This window comes from Mesocricetus auratus, unplaced genomic scaffold (assembly GCF_017639785.1).
Source record: "Mesocricetus auratus isolate SY011 unplaced genomic scaffold, BCM_Maur_2.0 Super-Scaffold_100001, whole genome shotgun sequence".
NCBI classification, from domain to species: domain Eukaryota; kingdom Metazoa; phylum Chordata; class Mammalia; order Rodentia; family Cricetidae; genus Mesocricetus; species Mesocricetus auratus.
This window is the reverse complement of record NW_024429187.1, coordinates 10,899,685-10,915,175: the sequence shown is the minus strand read 5'-3', so window position 1 is coordinate 10,915,175 and position 15,491 is coordinate 10,899,685. Positions and strand designations below refer to the sequence as shown.

The window sequence follows — 15,491 nt, the reverse complement described above, 5'->3', positions numbered from 1 at the left end:
TGGCTCTCAGTACTGAATGTTTCTGATCACTGTAGATCAGACGTTGCTGTCTGACCAAATTATCTATCTGGCTTGGCATGCTGGGATGGTCAGATTGATTGGAGAGATATCAAGTATCTGCTTTATATTGGCCTGTACGGACTCTGATGGTGGGCCAAGAGACACCCCACCCAGGACTCCTCCACTCTTTGATACAAGTAATGAGTTATTTAAAAGTTTTGCAACTTTCCTAGAAGATTTTACAGGAGTGGGGGACCCTTTCAGCAAACGAGACTTACTAACAGGTTGGAAATTCCTTCGAGAAATGATCTATAGATGGGTTATGTCACAGCAGCCTTGAACACAGAGAGGGAAAAAAGCACACTTAACTGGACATGTAACCAACTTTTCAAACCAGCTGTTTTCCAACTCTCTGTTGTTTCCATTATTCAAGGAAAATCATTACCAAGTAAGGATACTTCTGTTGCTTAGAAAAGATGCTTTTCAGGACGTGTGTCTATGGAATCACACCTGATGTTCAAGTACACAAGGTGGTTCCCGATTTCGAGAAGGCTTTCCGCTGCATAGATTCATTGCATGTGCTAGTACAAGAGACTGGGGTGTAGGGCAGATTGAAACATGCTCATGTATGCGTGCTTGCATGAAGGTTATTCCTAGTTCTGCTGGCAAAATAAACTGCACAGAATTTTATGTGGTTATTTTGAATACCAAGGATGGGCTTAATTGTTCAGTGATCAGTATCTCCATCACCATGACCATTAGGGTGAGACATCTTCCTAGCCCTGGGAGATGGCAGACTTTCTCTCGTGTCACTCACAGTTACTTACAATGCCTGGTTCACCTGAGAACTTCAACCCTAAAGCTACTCACAGACCGTCTTCCTTGTGCTTGTGGAAGCCTGGCTTTGCCCTCCTCTCTCCCCTCCCTGCTTCTCCATTTAGGTTTCCCATTCCCCCAGTGTGTAAATCTCCGTCCTCATCATAGGGTCAGTGTAAGCAGACCCTGTACTTCACCAGTCATCTGCAAGACCCCCAACCCTCTGTTCCATGGCACCCTACTTTCTTTCTTTGGTTAAACAAAAGGCCAAACAAAAAGGATTTTGAAGGAATATATTTGCCTCTCACAAATGCACAACTTTCTGTCTTCACTGGTTCTCCGTCCAGCCTCAGATGGAAGTAGGAAATATTGCAATTTCTGTAGCCCTTGTGACACCAGTCAGATCTTGTTTACAGGGCTCCTCCAATTTCGTAGAATCACAGAGTAACCTTTAATAAAGGTTTGTCATGGCAATGGCTTCTCTTCCTAGTTGCGGCAGGAAAAGGGGGCAAACACTTGACCCCTTGGGTTTTATCCAGAATGCAGCAGAGCTGTTCTGAGGTCCACTTGCTGCCACCTATCCATCCATGTGTTACTCTGTTGAAGAAATTGTGCAGCAGATAAGCATGACGGGCTTTTAATACGTCTCCTGGTAGGTGGCTAACATCGTCGTGTTTTTGTTTTCTGCAGGCATGAAACCAGATTCAAGCAACGCATGCTAGAGCTAACAGACACGAACAACATTGCCTACTTATTTCTCTCGGCTGCCAACAGATGGCTGGAGGTCAGGACGGTATGTTCGCTGTGTTCCAGACACTTGGTAGAATTAGCCTTCCGCTGAGCCTCAGTACGGGGCCTCCATTGTCTGGACTTTAAAATAGATCAGGTTTGTTTATGTTCCAATTGAAATTTAACCTATCAAAATGTTTTAGCCAATCACAACAAAAGTAGCCCCTAAAGCAAAAATCATTCTGTGTTCATTATATTCTCTGACCTACCTCAGTTAATGGAACGGTAAATATTTACATAATGTCATTTTTTTAAAGAGAGAATTTGAAAAGTGACCACATACACTCACGTCCTTTGCTGATTCAGGCAGCCTGTAAGGGATGGTGATTTTCTTTGTTTTAAGCTAATGGAGAGTTATGTTAGTACAAAATATCAGTGACTAAGTCATCTATTGCTGTCTTCTCTCCTATGTGACCCATAGAAATAAGCACAGACTTTGGCACTGTATAGACGTCATATACCAAATTAATTTCTTTCAGTCTCAGATCCCCCTTTATTTATAAAACATGTACTTCATGGATCTGCCACTAAAATAACAATGGAAATAACGTAATTGCCCTAGTATGCTATTCTAGCTTGATTTGTTGCTGTGATAAAATATATCCTGTCAATGGACAATTTGGGGGAGAAAGGAGCTTATTTCAGCTGACAATTGCAGATTACTATCCCTCATTTTGGGAAACGGAGGCAGGCACTTCAGACACCTAGTCATATCACACCCACTGTGAAGAGCAGAAGTAAATGCGTGCATATAGGCTCACTGGCTTGCTGGTATGTAGCTTAATTTCTCCACTGTTGCACATTCCAGGTCACCTGCCTAGGGACTAGTATTGTCCACAGTGGCATGGGACTTTCCACCTCTGTTTCCCACAGGACTATCCAGTACAGACAATCCCTCACTGAGACTATTTCCAAGTGATCCCAGGTGGTGTCAAGTTGACAGTTAAAGCTAAGCACCTTCTCTGGTGATTTGTTTCCCCAACCAAATGCAGATTTTCTTTTAAAAACCAGTAACCAGAGGGGTAGATGATAATGGAGACTTGATGGGTTCAAATGGATTGCTGTAGATTGACATGGGTGACCTGTGTCTTTCAGTTACTGTGATTTCTCACTGGTTGACAAAGATATTTACCCCTGTGTTTGTGGCTGTAGAGAGCTCACTGAGCAATAGAGCATTATTATGTTATAAAAAATTTTCAAAGAAGAATTAGTCAATGAAAACAACCAATGAACCATCTTTCACCTGACTGTGAGGTTGGAAAAATCAGGACAGAGTTGCTTAGGAATTACAGATAACTGAAAGTGAAGTAAATTATTGCACAGATCTATAATGAAACCCAAGCATTATTACCAGACCATCCAAACCAGCATTATTTGTTTTAAGCTTCTGTTTGCTTTCTTCTTTAAAAAAATCCCTGTTTTTCTCTAAGGGGAAGTATCATATCTGAATAGTAGAACCAACAAACTATCTCAGCGAGTGGATTTTCAGGATCGTAAGGAGACAATGACAGTAGTTGCCTGTGAGTCTGGTTTTCCCTAGCTTGGAGATCAGGCGTGACTTTAGGGGTAAGTCCATTCTCTGTGGACTTGAGATGTCTGACTATGACTTCTGTCCTTAGCACTCCCCAGTGACAGGTTCACAGACAAGTGTAAGACAAAAGTCTTCATGCAAACCACATGCTCAGTTCTTAGAGCCAGAATAAGACATTAGGCCGGAGACTGCCAAGAAACAGGGCAGGGCGAGCTAGGAAAGAATGGCAGCCAACTCAAAATGACTCCGTCTGACCCAGCACTGTAACCCCCACACGAAGGAGCAACCAAATGTACCTGGGTGTAGAAGAATTCAGTTTACCGGAAGACTAAAGAAGGGATTACTTTTAAATGTCGGGGGCAGACTCTGTCCTTCATTCCACAATTTCCTAACTCCTTGGTTAGACATTTCATGGAATACATTTGCTGTTTAACCTCCTCTTTGTATATAATGCAGATTCACTAGGCTGCTTTCGTGAGTAGAATTCCCCCACAAAAACTAACGCAGGGGCTGGAGAGATGGCTGAGCTGTTGAGAGAGCTCTGCTTGCTCTTCTAGTAGACGTTGGTTCAATCCCCAGCACCCCCAAGTCCGCTCACAAGTGCCCCCAACTCCAGTTCTAGGGAGTCGGATGTCCTCTTCTGGTCCTCAGGTACCAGGCATGCACATGGTACAAAGACATATACACAGGTAAAACGCATAAATAAAATAATTTTAACTATGTGCTGCAGCTACGGAGCGTATGCCAGAGGTGTGCTGTTGGATAAGTCAGGCGTGTGAGTTCTACCATGGAAAAAAGTGTGTTTCCCCCACGTGGCTTCATTACCGTGAGCATCTATACCCACAACTGCAGCCTCACACAACTGGGTTTTCTGTCAGAAAGATGAACTCTGGAATCGGGATCCTGGAGATGATGAGGGTGGAAGTTGCTCTCAGCCCCACGGCTACACACACCGTGCTTTGTAAATCCTCCGAGGGTAGGGAAAATAAGCCAGGAGGGCCTTCATTTGACCCCCCCAAAAATCTGTATCTACCTTATCTGCCCCATTCACATAGTCCTTCCTGCCCCTCTTACTACCCAGGGCCCAGGAAATCCACAGGAATGTCTGCACGGGGCGAGTACTCACCAGGTTCTCAGAACAGACATAACCATCAGCATGGTGTAAGCGCCACTGCACTGGGCAGCAGTTACCCAGTCAGCTTTTCCCTGAAGCCTCCAGGAGGACTGGGAGCCTCAATGCAGAAAGGAGAAAGCCCGACCTCAGTGTTCCCCAAGGCTGCCCCCTACTTACTTCTTGATTTTAGAGCCCCCTCCCCGCAACCATTGCTGCTGGCAGAAAACCCCAACGAGGAGGGAGAGAAACCAGAGCAGGTGGAGATTGTTGCATTGGGAAAGGGTCCCTGGGCTCCATCCAACTTTAAAATTTTGTCTAGTAAATGATGGGTGCTTGCTTCTTTCTCCATTCATGTTGAATGAGAGTTAAGAAAACCCTGACGCTGAAGAGATGGAGCAATAGATAAGGGATCAATAGATAAGGGATCAATAGGTAAGGGATCAATGGATAAAATGCCACCGCATACATCTAAAGGGCAGAGTTTGGATGCTAGAACAGCAGGTGTGCACGCCACCTGTCAGGTGTGCTCGCCACCTGTCATCTCAGCACGGGAGAAGCAGAGAGGTGATGGGGACGTCCTTCTGTATATGTGTTTCTCTTATTGGTTGATGAATAAAACACTGTTTGGCCAATATGGCCAATAGGTGGGACTAGGAGACAAGGAAAATTCGGAAAAGGTAGTCAGAGAGGTGCCTTGAGAGAGACATGTAGCCGCCAAAGGAGTAACAGGTCTGGGCATTCTCCGGTAAGCCAAGACCATGTGAAGATAAATAGATTAATAGAAATGGGTTAATAATTAAGACAGAGCTAGCCAATAAGAAGCCCTAGACATCGGCCAGCAGTTTTATAGTGAATATAAATCTTTGTGTGTTTATTTGGGTCTGAAGGGCAGCGGGACCTGGTAGGACAAGAAAACTCCAGCAACAGAGAAGGGATCTTCAGACAAGCTAATTAGACTGGATGAGTTAGCAGGTTCTGGAGGACTCTGCCTCAGTAAATGCACATGCCTACACACACACGCACACACACACACACACACACACACACACACACACAGGTACCTTTATGCAAACACACACACATGCACACATCACACCCATCCGTCACACATCCACGGGAAAAGAAAAGAAGAAATGGAAAGACGTAAGGCCATCCACATTATTATCTTTCCTTGGTTCTGTGTTTCAGTATGGAAGATTTCATCCCCCACCACGTTCATTCCCTAGTTGCTTAGATTGGGAAAAGAATGACCAAGGCTTTAACTCGTCAGAGGGGGATGTATCTAAGGGATAAAGTGACTTGACTGGCAGACTAATAGCAAGACGGCGGCCACCCTGCTTGCTTTGGCAGTGGAAGGAGCTGTTTTCCTATCAGTGTCGAGTGAAGTGGCCAGGGTTCTGTGTGTGTCCCCAGGGCCTGGCCTTTGGACACAGCTTACGTCCTTCCTTCATCCCTCCATATTAAACAATTCCAGTTCTCTGGCATCAGCGTTTCCATTTGCAAAAAACTGTGTAAGTCTATCTAGAGGCTTTGGTTCCAAGGCTTTGTCGTGCTGTGTGGTGGACAGCTCAAAGAAAATTCTCATCAGGAAGCCAAAACAAACAACCAGAAAGTCAGTAGGCACGCGAAAGTGCAAAGACTTGGTTAGTCTGCCTTCAGCCTGTTAGGTGAGACAGCAGTGAACTTTCTGTTGCCAGCTGCCCGGTAGACAGGCCTGCAATCACACTGTAATCTGAGTCCCTCATATCAGTTCCTTGTCCCCAAGTGCTAGAGAGGAGACACAGTTATGAGGACTGCTTGGAGGACAGAAGAACATGCAGTGTTCATTGCTACTGACTGCTCACACGTCTGTTCTACGGAGAGTTACAGTTTTCATTGTAAGCCCCAGTACAGATGGGTGTTGTGGACTCACTGACATTGGACCTGAAGCTTCTCTCTGGGCAATGGGAATCAAGGGCTTCTATTCCAGGAACATTGGCTTTACCCAACCAGGAGAGATTATCATTCCAGGGTGGCTGGGGAGCCAGCTCCCGTTGCATTGGTAAACAGCTTGGAAACACAAGGACCTGAGTTCAGCCCCCACTCCCCCCAGAGCCCTTGTAAGAAGCCTGGCATTATGGTGTGCACTTGTTATCTCACAAATGAGGAGGTGAGGACAGGCAGATCCCTGGGCTCTCTGGTCAGCCAGCCTAGCCTACTTGGTGAGTTCCAGAACATTTCTTAAAACAAAGAGGACAGCACCGGATAAAGAGTGCCTGGATTGAGCTTAGGTTTACACACACAAACACACACAAAAACACACACACATACACACACCCCTACCTGCAAGTCCCTATGCACCAAAAACCACACACAGAAAATTATAATTTGGCACTAGACAGATGATTTAGTGTGGTTGGGCTCTCCCTTATGAATGGGCAATCTATGTGTTTATTTTATTCTTAAAAATTAAAAAGTTGTGTGTGTGTGTGTGCATGTGAATGAAGTGCTTACAAGGGCCTATGATACCTGGAACTAGAGTTGTAAGTGGTTGTGAGTCTCGGTGTGGGTGCTGGGAATCAAACTTGGGTCCTCTACAAGAATAGCCAGTGCTCTTAACCACTGAGCCATCTCTCCAGCCTCTTTGTGAATCCTTTTTATGTAAATTAGAAACAATCTTGTTTTACACATCAATCCCAGTTCTCTCCCCCTCCCCTCCTTAGAAAAGATGTTATGTGATTTGTGAACATGCCACATTGTGTTGAAACAAGGAATTTTTCAGAGTGCTTAGGGGAAAAGCCTATCGCTATGGATGCTTTCAAAGTACTTGGGAACTTGTCAGCATTTGCAAACAGTAAAAGAGTCTAGACTAGATAGGCTCTGCACTCCTGCAGTTACCCTTCAAGCAAAGGGTGGGACGTGAAGAACTGACTGGATATGGTAAGCTGTTAGCATTGGCTATGGCAGAAGCGGCAATCATAGAGGAATTTACTACTCAGCGATATTTGCTGCCTCAAGAGGTTCGCTCTATGTGATTGCTTTTTTTTAAAAAAAATTCCTTTGTAACTACTATGGGAACTGATGTGGAATTATATCTTTGTGCATGCTTTGACCTCTGGTATTCTATGATGTACGCAGGTTTCTAAAACTTGCTTCGAACATTTGAAAATTATTCAGAACTAAAAACCATCTCGATTCCCAGGGGTGGGGAAACATGACTATGACTTCATGCCTTGTGATGTTTTTGTAAGCTAGGCATAATTTCTAGTTTTCGCAGCGGCATTTAGAGTCAAAGGCATCGAAATTAGTTATCTGAATTCACTAGCCATTAACTGGCAAAGCCGGTATTCAAACACTCTTTGGTATCAAGGCTGGACTCATGGAAGGCTCTGCAGCAGTGGAATGTTTACAGCTGTTGGATTCAGGCACCGGTGTGCACAGGGAGCTACTAGAGACGCTTCCTTCTTTGATTGTAGCACATTAAATGTTTTATTATTATCACTGGTCTTATCATCCAGTGGGTAGATGTCTTTTAGAGAGATTGGAGAGATCTAGCCACAGAAGGAATTCTCCAATTGGCTGTAACTTATGATCAGGGAAAGACCAACATCTCAAAGTCTCCCTGTCTCTAGAACAAGTGACACATGGGCTCAGTAAGGCAGAGAAGTCCCTCACCCAGCCGGCAAATGGGATTAGAAGGGGTATGAGGAGATGGGCAGATGTGATTTAGTTGAATCCAAGACTGGCCCTCGCGAATTTAATTTTTGTAAGTCTTGCAAAAGGGCTTTATCTATCGTTGAGTCACAGGAAAGTTTGTAGCTTTAAGACGTGCATATGCTTCTTAACGTATGAGCAAACTCAGCCCTTATCATCATTTACATGATCTGCAAATCTCATGTCCCAGACATGAACTCAATTGGCAAAATAATCAGTTCCAGACCCCATCAAGCACCAGAGACCCACTTGTGAGGGCTTTATTCTGACACAGGGGTCTGTGGTAACCACTACACAAGTGTGCGTGATGTCAACGCTAGAAAATAACTACTTGTCTGTCAAAAAAGCATGTATATGGAAAGAAGGGGGACTAAATCTGATTCTGGTTGGGACAGCAACTGCAGCTTCTCTTCAGGTAACCCCTGTCTCCTCTGATCTATACGATGCCACTCTTGATTCCAACCTCCGCTTCCCAAGCCTTCCTCCCTGCACCTCTGAGGAATCGTGCATCTGAAGCTTGACCAGACACTCAGGCGACAGTGTCCTTTTCCACTGACTGGTTACTGTCTCTGAGCTGGTTGACGTCTTTGGTTTAGCAGCAGGGGAATCTTCAGCTCATTTAGCTTGTCTCTCCCCTTCCCAGGACTACCTGGGAGCTTGCATCGTCCTCACAGCATCCATCGCGTCCATCAGCGGATCTTCCAACTCTGGACTAGTGGGTCTGGGGCTTCTGTACGCCCTCACGGTAGGTACCGATGCCGGTATCTTTCTTCCCGTGCAACGCCGGAGGAACTGTCCACGGCGATTATCAACTCTCTTTCATGGACACTAGTGAAATTTGAAATTTATGACATGGCATTGACACATAATAGGAGATTTGAGCCTACCGCTAACATTTTAGGGCAGGTAGCTTAGATTAAATTTTCTCCTTTTTACCTTAAAGATTTTATTTGATTTTTGACAGTGTTGTTATTGTGTGCATGTGTGCATGCATGGATGCAGGTGTTCTCAGAGGCCAGAAGAGGATGTCAGATCCTCTAGAGCTGGAGATACAGGCAGTTGAGGACCCCTCCCCAACATAAATGCTGTGGATCAAACTCCCCCTCTGCAAGAGCACTATGTACTCTCAGCTGCTGAGGCCTCTCTCCTCCTGTGTCTTTTCTTTTTGGGGGGGTGTATGTGTTCATGTGTGCGAGCAGGTCACGTAGAAGTGTGTGCACTTGTATCATGGAGGTCACAGGTCAGTGTCTTCCTGTATCACTACTTTTTGAGAAAAGCTCTCTCACCTGGAGCTTGTGGATTTGGCTAGACCAGCCGGCCAGCAAGCCCCAGGAATTCTCCTGCCTCTGCCTCTCCAGTGCTGAAGTTACAGACTTATGCCACTATACCCAGCCTCTTATGTGGGTGCTGGGGATCCAAACCCATGTCTCCATGCTTGTGTAGCAAGTTCTTTGCAGACTGACGCATTTCCCAGTCCCTTAGATTCCTTTCTAGTATTAATGCTAGTTTCTTAAAACCTTCTCAATCCCACAGGCATCCTATTTCTGAGGTTGTTCAAGATCCATGTCTTGTTTACATCCCAATTGGGGCAATAAAATGGGTGTGGATATAAACGAGACTAGCATGAGGGGAATCAGTTCCACATGTGGGGGGATCAGAGAGCAGTTCATGAAAGAGACACGGGAGAGCTTTGAAGAACACGTACCTTCTCTACTGATGTCTCATGATGCTCCCCCTGGTGTCTGCTGACCTGCAGTACTCACAAAATGGAGCATGTGGTGGACACTGCATAGGCCATTCTGTCCCCCAGATGCTCAGTGACCATGAGAATTGCTAACCTATTTTAAATGTGATCGTTTTTGTCACCTGATACAGATAACCAATTATTTGAATTGGGTTGTGCGGAACTTGGCTGACTTGGAGGTCCAGATGGGTGCGGTGAAGAAAGTGAACAGTTTCTTGACTATGGAGTCTGAGAACTACGAAGGCACCATGGGTGTGTGACCGGGACTGCTCTGGGAACTTTGCATTGGCTTTTCTTTGTCACTTTAATACCAAGGGAATCCCTTCTCGTCTTGATTTATGTCCCTCCGTTTCTTTCCTTCCTACTTGTACTTATGTATTCGTTTATTTATGGTCATTGGAGTTAGGGGTTGTGAAGCATGTTACGTGTATGTAGCCCAGGCTTGCCTTGAACTCAAGATTATCCTGCCTCTGTCTTCTGAGTGACGGCAGTATGTATGTATGCATGTATGTATGTATGTATGTATGCATGCACTAGATCCCTTTTTATGTTGATATTTCTTGATATTAGCAGCTGAGAATAAGCAAAAATTTAGTCTTGGATGCAAGTAGACTCTAAGTAGATGTTATTCAATACTATTTAGAAAGGATTGTTGAGGTATTGGGGCCTTATTACATTGTATTCTCTTCCTTATAGCCTTGTTAACTTAAACATAAGAAAACTTGAAAGTACTAAGCAAGGTTCTCAAGTCTGTTAGAATGACTGCCAGGACGTTGGTGATAGACACAGGATGACCTACATTAGATGCAAATCTCAGTCAAATGCATTTTTTTTTTGCCTAAGTCATTCAGTGGCTTTCTGGCTGGTAAATTGCATGGTGCCGGTTGTAGCCAAAGCCACTGGGTGACTCTCACCACCTGCCCAGTCCCATTTCTCACCCACCCACACACACGTCTTCCCTAGACACAATATCACCGCACGTTTTCCTTTTGCCTTTTCTCTTCTCTTATACACACGTGAAATCAGTTTCCTGAGATTCATCTCAAGAGCTGATTTTACTTCACGTCCCCCTGGATTCCCCAGATCTCCACCCTCTGTGCTCCCAGAGTCCTTTGCCTTTACCTCCCCATGTGAGTGTTCACCGGGAACCGCAGATGCTGACTTCATGTCTGCCTCCCAGGGACATAGCAAGCCATGCCTCTCATCTTCAAATGACGGATGCTCTCTCACATCAGAAGCTTTGGGGACCCACTCACCTGTGCATCAGTCCATGGATAAACTATCTTTACTTAGTTTGAATAGCACTGAATGCTGAGACGCCAAAAAAGCTAGGAGTTGTGTATCTACATGGAAGTTTCAAAAACTAAACTTAAAGGAAAGAAAATAACTTAAAAAAAACCTTAAAATTCTCAACTTTGTTCACTTTGAATGCAATTTCAATTTTTTAGAAAAGCTACCATAGTTTGTTTCAGTATTACAATGAATTTAGGGAAAATTATGCGTACGTACGTGCATACATACATACATACATTATTCCTGGAAGTCGTACACATACTTAAGTGTGTGTGTTTCTTTCTTCATCTATCTCTTAACTACTATTGTCTATTCTACTACCCCCAGATCCTTCTCAAGTTCCAGAACATTGGCCACAGGAAGGCGAGATCAAGATTCATGATCTATGTGTCAGATATGAAAATAACCTGAAGCCCGTTCTGAAACACGTCAAGGCTTACATCAAACCTGGGCAGAAGGTATGGGATTCGCCACCATCTGATTCTTTGTCTGCATAAATCTCTGGTGGGGCCCCCACCACCACGGGAACACCCATCTCCATGTCGGCACCCACCATGGGAGCCCAGACTCTCATTCCGCATACGCTGTGGGTGAAAAGAGGAGTGGGGAGAGGGGATCTGAGCAGGACACCCAATGCTCCCAGAGTTACTCCCCCTTCATTGGCCCCTCATCAAAATCAGAGTGGTCAGCACCAGGCACACTGCTTAAAATTTCTGACTCCTGGCTCAGAGCTGTGCTAGACACTCTGTGACCTTTGCCTCCATTCTAGATGTGCTCTGGGATGATTCCTTTTAATCCCAGTTTTAAAATAAATGTGTAGGGAAAGTGGACTCGTTCTTGTAAACCCATCTCTGCTCAGCTAAAACTGGACACTTACGTGAAGGTCCAACTGTAGGCTGGTGCTGAAATGAAGCCACGGGGGGGAAACAACGCAGTCACACAGAAGTAAAAACCAGGATGAAGTCATTCATTTAGTGGGGACTTTATTTTTAATCGTAATTCATGAGATCTAAGAAGAAAATTGTGACACAATTATTTGAGCAAATTTGTACTTTTTTCCACGATATCTTGACTAAAGTAAGAATACCCTTGATCCCTTTGACGCCTCCGTCTGAGTCACCATTGCTCCTGCTTTTCTTAGGTGGGCATTTGTGGTCGCACTGGCAGTGGGAAGTCGTCCTTGTCTCTGGCATTCTTCAGAATGGTCGACATATTTGACGGTGAGATACTAAGTGTTTTTGTCATCCAGGCGGCCTTTCATGACTCAGAGTGTCAATGTGCTTGCCCCCAAGGCTGACATCCTGGATTCAGTACTCAGGACCTACAGGGTGGAAAGAGACACTGACTCCACAGGTTGTCCTCGAGCTTTCACGCGACCCATAGTTCGAGCATCTGTGTGTGCACACAAGCACACACTCACACACACACACACACACACACACTAAAGAAATAAAATAATAAATCCAAATCAATTTGCCTAATTATGCAAAAACAAACAGCAAATATCTATCTGGACTTCATATCCTGCTCATGGGTCAAGGCAGGCACCCCAAAGATCACGAAAGAACACAGAACTGGAAAATGAAGTGATAATCCAAGATGAAGCTAGTGACAGCTGCCAACGGGTTGTGATAAACTCGCAGGATGAACACAGCCACCACAGCAGCAGATGGGGTGAAAGTTTGAGAGGAAAGAAAGGGAAGGCACATTACAAATACGTCTTTCTCTACTGAGGGAAAAAATTACACAGAAATAAGTAATCTGCACTCGTAATTTAACTGTGTGACCTTTGTAGTTGTGTTCTTAATAGCACAGTTTAATAATGCTGAATGTTTTGGGTGTAGACAAACCTTGCTGTAAAATGCTAAAATCATGTCCACAATATCCAGAAATATTTAATCATGTACTATAACAGCAGAAATCATTTCATCTTTGTTTTAGAAAAATAATGTCAGGTTTTTAGTTTATCAAGTGGCTATAAGCAGGCCAACACATAAGGCACTCTGAATGAAAGGGTCTCCAGCAATGACCCTGACCTTTAACCCAGGAAATGATTGCTACTACTGTCTGTATTGACTATATCGATAATTATAGTACTTTGTACTTTTATTGCACTTGGCAGCTTATGTTATTTAACTTAATCTATAAAACAACCTTGAGATAAAAGATCAGTTTGTGAACAACAAAACTGAACTGTATCTGGGCATGGTGGTACACGCCTTTAATTCTAGCCTTCAGGAAGCAGAGGGAAGTAAATCCCGGTGAGTTTGAGGCCAGCCTGTTCTACACAGTAAGCTCTGGGGCAATCAGAACTACATAATAGAGAGAACCTGTCTCAAAATGTGTATGGGGGGCGCATGTGCGATAGAAATTAGAATGAGGGGAATTTAGTGGCAAAGTAAGCATCCACCACCAGGCTAGATAGTGGCTTGTTCATTCCATGATGGGCAACACCTTCAGCAGAGTTTGTGTTTCCAGGCAATTACATGGTCCAAAGACAACTGATGGATGGTTTTCATTTAACAAAACCGTGGTTGTGGCTGAGCTTATTTGGTCAGCCTGACCCTCAGGCATCAACAAATGTGACTTCAGGTCCCCTGAGAACTATAACTAATTTGATGCCTTTATTAGCAGGGGTCGATTAATATACTAATAGTGTGTCATCCCTGAAAAAAAAAACACGTTTGCTCATGTCCCTTGCTTCCGGTCGGATAAGCCCCTGCTAGTTACCAAATGGGCTGCAGCCGCCATTCCGAGTGCATCATACTTGTCTCCCAAGGAACATTGCCTTTGCGTGGCAAAGTTGAAGAAATGAATCTCTCAGGTAAAGGGGACATGAAGGATGTGCAGTCCTGTAAGTCTACAGACAATGTGGGTTGCCTAGGCAACATCTGAACTTGCTTTCCTATCCATACCTTGCACTATTCATTCCAGCAGTGGGTGACAGGCCAAAGGCTTTGTCTTCAGGGAACTTGCATGTGTGGAGCTAGACACTAAAAAATAAGTAAATATGTACATGGTGCCTGATTCCAACAAATCCTACAAAGCAAAATAAGACAGGAAGGGAAGATAAAGGCATTCTAGAAGACGGAGGACTCAAAGGAGAAGAGTGATCCGGCCTTCCATGGCCAAATACTGAATAAATAACAGAGCGTTCCTTCAGGGGAAAATATGTCAGGAAGACAAATCTCCCCAGAAGTGTACATTTTCTCAGACACACATGTTTCTGATACACAAATGGCAAGCTTTGCATTTTGTGTTTCGACCCAGAACTTGGAAAAAAAAAGAGTCCCTTATTAATTCATTCACTGGTGGAACTGGGGACTGTGCCCAGGGCCTTGTGGCCAGGCGAAGGTGGGAGAGAGTAAGGGAGAACAATCTTAATTATTCAAAGGATGAAATCTCTCTCCTGAGTTTGCCACATGTCTGTGGCGTTTGTTTCTGCACAACAGGAAAGATAGTCATCGATGGGATAGACATCTCCAAGCTTCCCCTGCACACGTTGCGTTCCAGACTGTCCATTATTCTCCAGGACCCCATCCTGTTCAGCGGGTCCATCAGGTGAGTGCGCTACCCCGATGACTTCGTCGCGGTGATTAACCTGAGCACGCTGCCCCGCACCTGGAGTAGGAGCCCCAAGGTGCGCTAGCCTGGACACGCGCTTTGAGCTCTCTCCTTCTGTTTGACTCTATAAAGCCCACAGTGACTGGCAACATTTCTGAGGTGTCGCACACCATAGACACCTGCCTGATTTGTGTGTGTCAGTCATGGGCTCAGCAGATAACATAGACCCTCTCTCTCTCTCTCTCTCTCTCTCTCTCTCTCTCTCTCTCTCTCTCTCTCTCTCTCTCTCTCTCTCTCTCTGTCTGTCTCGATGCCTCTCACAACTTCTACTCTCCTCTCAGATCCCTAGGATAACATGGCTCCAGCAGTCTCTGTCCCTGGTTTGCAATTTCCCAGAAGTTAGTAAAAAGTATAAAACAGTTGGAGATATTTACTCCCCTAGTAGTTGCTTTTATTATATTGTCTGATTAAGTCCTCTGAAAATGCTTTGGGGTCGTATTATTATCCTCATGTTACAAATGAAACTCAAAGCTGTTGTTCTTTTCCCAAGTTCATAAGTGGTAGACTTGCCACCCAGCAGCAGACAGTCTGAGTCCGCAGTCTCCCTAGACATCTACTGGATCATCGGGGTGGGTGGGGGAGGTACGAGTGTGTGCCTGTGTGGCTTCTTTGTTTTGTTTTTGTCTTTTTCTCTCTTGATTCCCTTTCCTATCACTTAATTACAAAGAAGCACTTGCTACCTCCATTCAAGAGTTATTATTTATACTGGAAAAATGTATGAATATCGCTCATTATTCACCTGTAAGATTTCTTCAAGTAAAAGTTCTAAGGCCCAGCCTTAGACAAAGAACCACAGGCAGCTAAGGAATGCTGAGAGTGGGATACTCTCCCCCAGGGAAGACCCCACCAATGTGCTATCCAATAGGAAGTGATCATCCTTGAAAATG

The 15,491-nt window shown here is 44.6% G+C and overlaps 1 protein-coding gene and 1 long non-coding RNA gene across 7 annotated transcripts in view; one reads left to right on the top strand and one right to left on the bottom strand.

The window, feature by feature from the left end:
• The window catches only part of Abcc9 (ATP binding cassette subfamily C member 9), a 117,631-nt gene that overhangs the window by 90,459 nt on the left and 11,681 nt on the right, over positions 1-15,491 (top strand). For all 6 annotated transcript variants that reach the window (XM_021228884.2, XM_040743539.1, XM_040743540.1 and 3 more), the window contains 6 exons: positions 1,507-1,609; positions 8,587-8,688; positions 9,819-9,939; positions 11,308-11,438; positions 12,122-12,200; positions 14,433-14,541. In XM_021228884.2, coding sequence (XP_021084543.1) covers positions 1,507-1,609; positions 8,587-8,688; positions 9,819-9,939; positions 11,308-11,438; positions 12,122-12,200; positions 14,433-14,541 — 645 coding nt within the window. The remainder of the gene's footprint in view (positions 1-1,506; positions 1,610-8,586; positions 8,689-9,818; positions 9,940-11,307; positions 11,439-12,121; positions 12,201-14,432; positions 14,542-15,491) is intronic.
• Positions 11,951-15,491, bottom strand: part of LOC110341421 — a 33,453-nt gene continuing 29,912 nt past the window's right edge. The window contains exon 5 of the long non-coding RNA XR_005876599.1: positions 11,951-12,301. This is a non-coding gene — a long non-coding RNA (uncharacterized LOC110341421). The remainder of the gene's footprint in view (positions 12,302-15,491) is intronic.